The following is a 2,412-nucleotide window of genomic DNA, read 5'->3' on the forward strand; positions in this document are numbered from 1 at the left end:
AGTGTCACTGCCTGTATATGTGATTCTTCTGAAATTGAAGATGATTGTAATATTATTTTTTTTTGTAAAGGTTTGAATTTTTTAACTATTAATATTATAAGAGATAATTTTTAAGAAGTTAACTTTTAAAGGCCTTAAATTGCTTTACTGTTTGTGACTTTCTGAGTTCCACCCTTAAAAGCAGCGGTTAATGTCAAATTAATATGCTTTTGGTTTATTTGGTTAGTTTTGTTGATTTACTTTTATCGTATAGGATATCTATGGATAATGGTGATAAAAGTTGGATGAATCTCTTGAGATGGACAGATGAGTATATCCGTGGAATGAATGATTTTCTTGATAAGGCATTAGAACGAGCCGCCCAAAGAAATGAAATATTATGCCCTTGCAAAAAGTGCATGAATCGCTATTGGTGTTATAGAAATGTGGTGGAGGATCATTTGGTTGTTCATGGATTTGTTGATGGTTATACCAAATGGGTTTTCCACGGGGAAGGATTTTCCTCGAGAAATACACCTCATCCAAGCAATGATGATGAAGGTTCTACCATGCGTGACGATATTGATGGACTACTTCATGATACATTTAGAAATATAGAGGGGCAGGCAGGGGATGAAGAAGGAGTTGGGGAAAGACTATCTGAAGATGCAAAGAAGTTTTTCAAATTGCTGGAGGAAGGAAAACAAGAGTTATATCCCGGGTGTGAAAATTTCAGTAAACTGAGTTTCACTATTCGATTGTACTTGCTTAAATCCTTGCATGGGTTGAGCAATGTGGCTTTCTCTGATTTGTTAGAGTTGATAAAAGAGGCATTTCCCTTTGCTCAGGTACCAGAATCTTTCAACAAGGCTAGAAACATGATAACAAATTTGGGTCTTCATTATGAAAAAAATACATGCATGTCCTAATGATTGCATGTTATTTTGGAAAGAAAATGCGAATGCCGATAATTGCTCTATTTGTGGGACTTCAAGATGGAAGAGTGCTGGTCCTTTGACTAAAGCAAACTCTAAAATCCCTGCAAAGGTTTTAAGGTACTTTCCTTTAAAGCCTAGGCTTCAGAGGATATTCATGTGTCCTGAAACGGCTGCTGCAATGAGATGGCATGCTAATGAACGACCCAATGATGGTAATATAAGACATCCTGCTGATGGGGAAGCTTGGAAGCCTTTTGATTCTTTGCACCCAGACTTCTCTAGAGATGCTCGAAATGTTAGATTGGGTCTTTCAAGTGATGGTTTCAACCCGTTTCGGACCATGAGCATTTCTCATAGCACGTGGCCCGTTATGTTAATGAACTATAATTTATCACCGTGAATTTGCATGAAGCCAGAGTATATAATGTTGTCTATGATCATTCAAGGTCCATCATCTCCAGGAAATGATATAGATGTGTACCTACGACCATTAATTGAAGAATTGAAGGAACTATGGGAAACTGGGATAGACACATTTGATGCTGAAACCAACCAAACTTTCCGAATGCGTGCTGCCTTAATGTGGACAGTTAGTGACTTTCCAACATTAGCAATGCTTTCGGGATGGAGCACTAAGGGGAGATTGGCATGCCCCACTTGCAATTATGACACATGTTCTCGATATCTCAAACATAGTCATAAGATGTGTTACTTGGGCCATCGAAGATTTTTGCCTCGTGATCATCCATTCCGACGAGATAAGAAGTCTTTTGATGGTAAGGAGGAGCATAGACCTGCCCCTGCTCCATTGTCGGGTGAAGAAGTGTTTGAAGAGCTGCTTGAATTCAACAATATCTTTGGAAAGAGAGCTAAAAAAAGGCCTCGGAGTGATAAGGGTCCGTGGAAAAAGAGATCCATTTTTTTCGAATTGCCATATTGGGTGCATAACAAATTGAGGCACAATCTTGATGTGATGCACATCGAGAAAAACGTATGTGATAGTTTGCTTGGGACTTTATTAGAAATAGATGAAAAAAGAAAGGATCATGAAAAATCTCGCTATGACTTACAATAAATGGGGATACGAAAGGAGCTGCAACTAAGAATAAATAATGATGGAACTATAAGTTTGGCTAAATCTTGTTTCTACATGGAACCAAAACAGAAAAGTTTGTTTTGTACTGTCATGAAAAATGCTAAATTATCAAAAAGGTGTGTTTCGAATATTTCAGAACGCGTGCAAGTGAAGGAGATGAAAATATCAGGGTACAAGAGTCATGACGCCCATTTTATAATGCATTACTTGCTCCAGGTTGCTGTTAGAAAAGTGTTGCCCAAGAATGTTTCATTGGCCTTGATTGGGTTGGGAAATATCTTTAGAGCTATATGTAGTAAGGTCATAAGGCGAAGAGATCTTGAAATAATGCAGTCTGAAATTGTTGAAATAACATGTGAGCTTGAAAAGATTTTTCATCCAACATTTTTTGACATAATG

At 37.6% G+C, this 2,412-nt stretch overlaps 1 protein-coding gene across 1 annotated transcript; it reads left to right on the forward strand.

The window, feature by feature from the left end:
• On the forward strand, positions 261–1,992 carry LOC109233515. The gene is made up of 3 exons (XM_019399405.1): positions 261–827; positions 982–1,212; positions 1,330–1,992. The coding sequence occupies exons 1-3, from the start codon at positions 261–263 to the stop codon at positions 1,990–1,992; spliced, it is 1,461 nt and encodes a 486-aa protein (XP_019254950.1).

Source organism: Nicotiana attenuata, chromosome 10, assembly GCF_001879085.1.
Source record: "Nicotiana attenuata strain UT chromosome 10, NIATTr2, whole genome shotgun sequence".
Classification (NCBI taxonomy): domain Eukaryota; kingdom Viridiplantae; phylum Streptophyta; class Magnoliopsida; order Solanales; family Solanaceae; genus Nicotiana; species Nicotiana attenuata.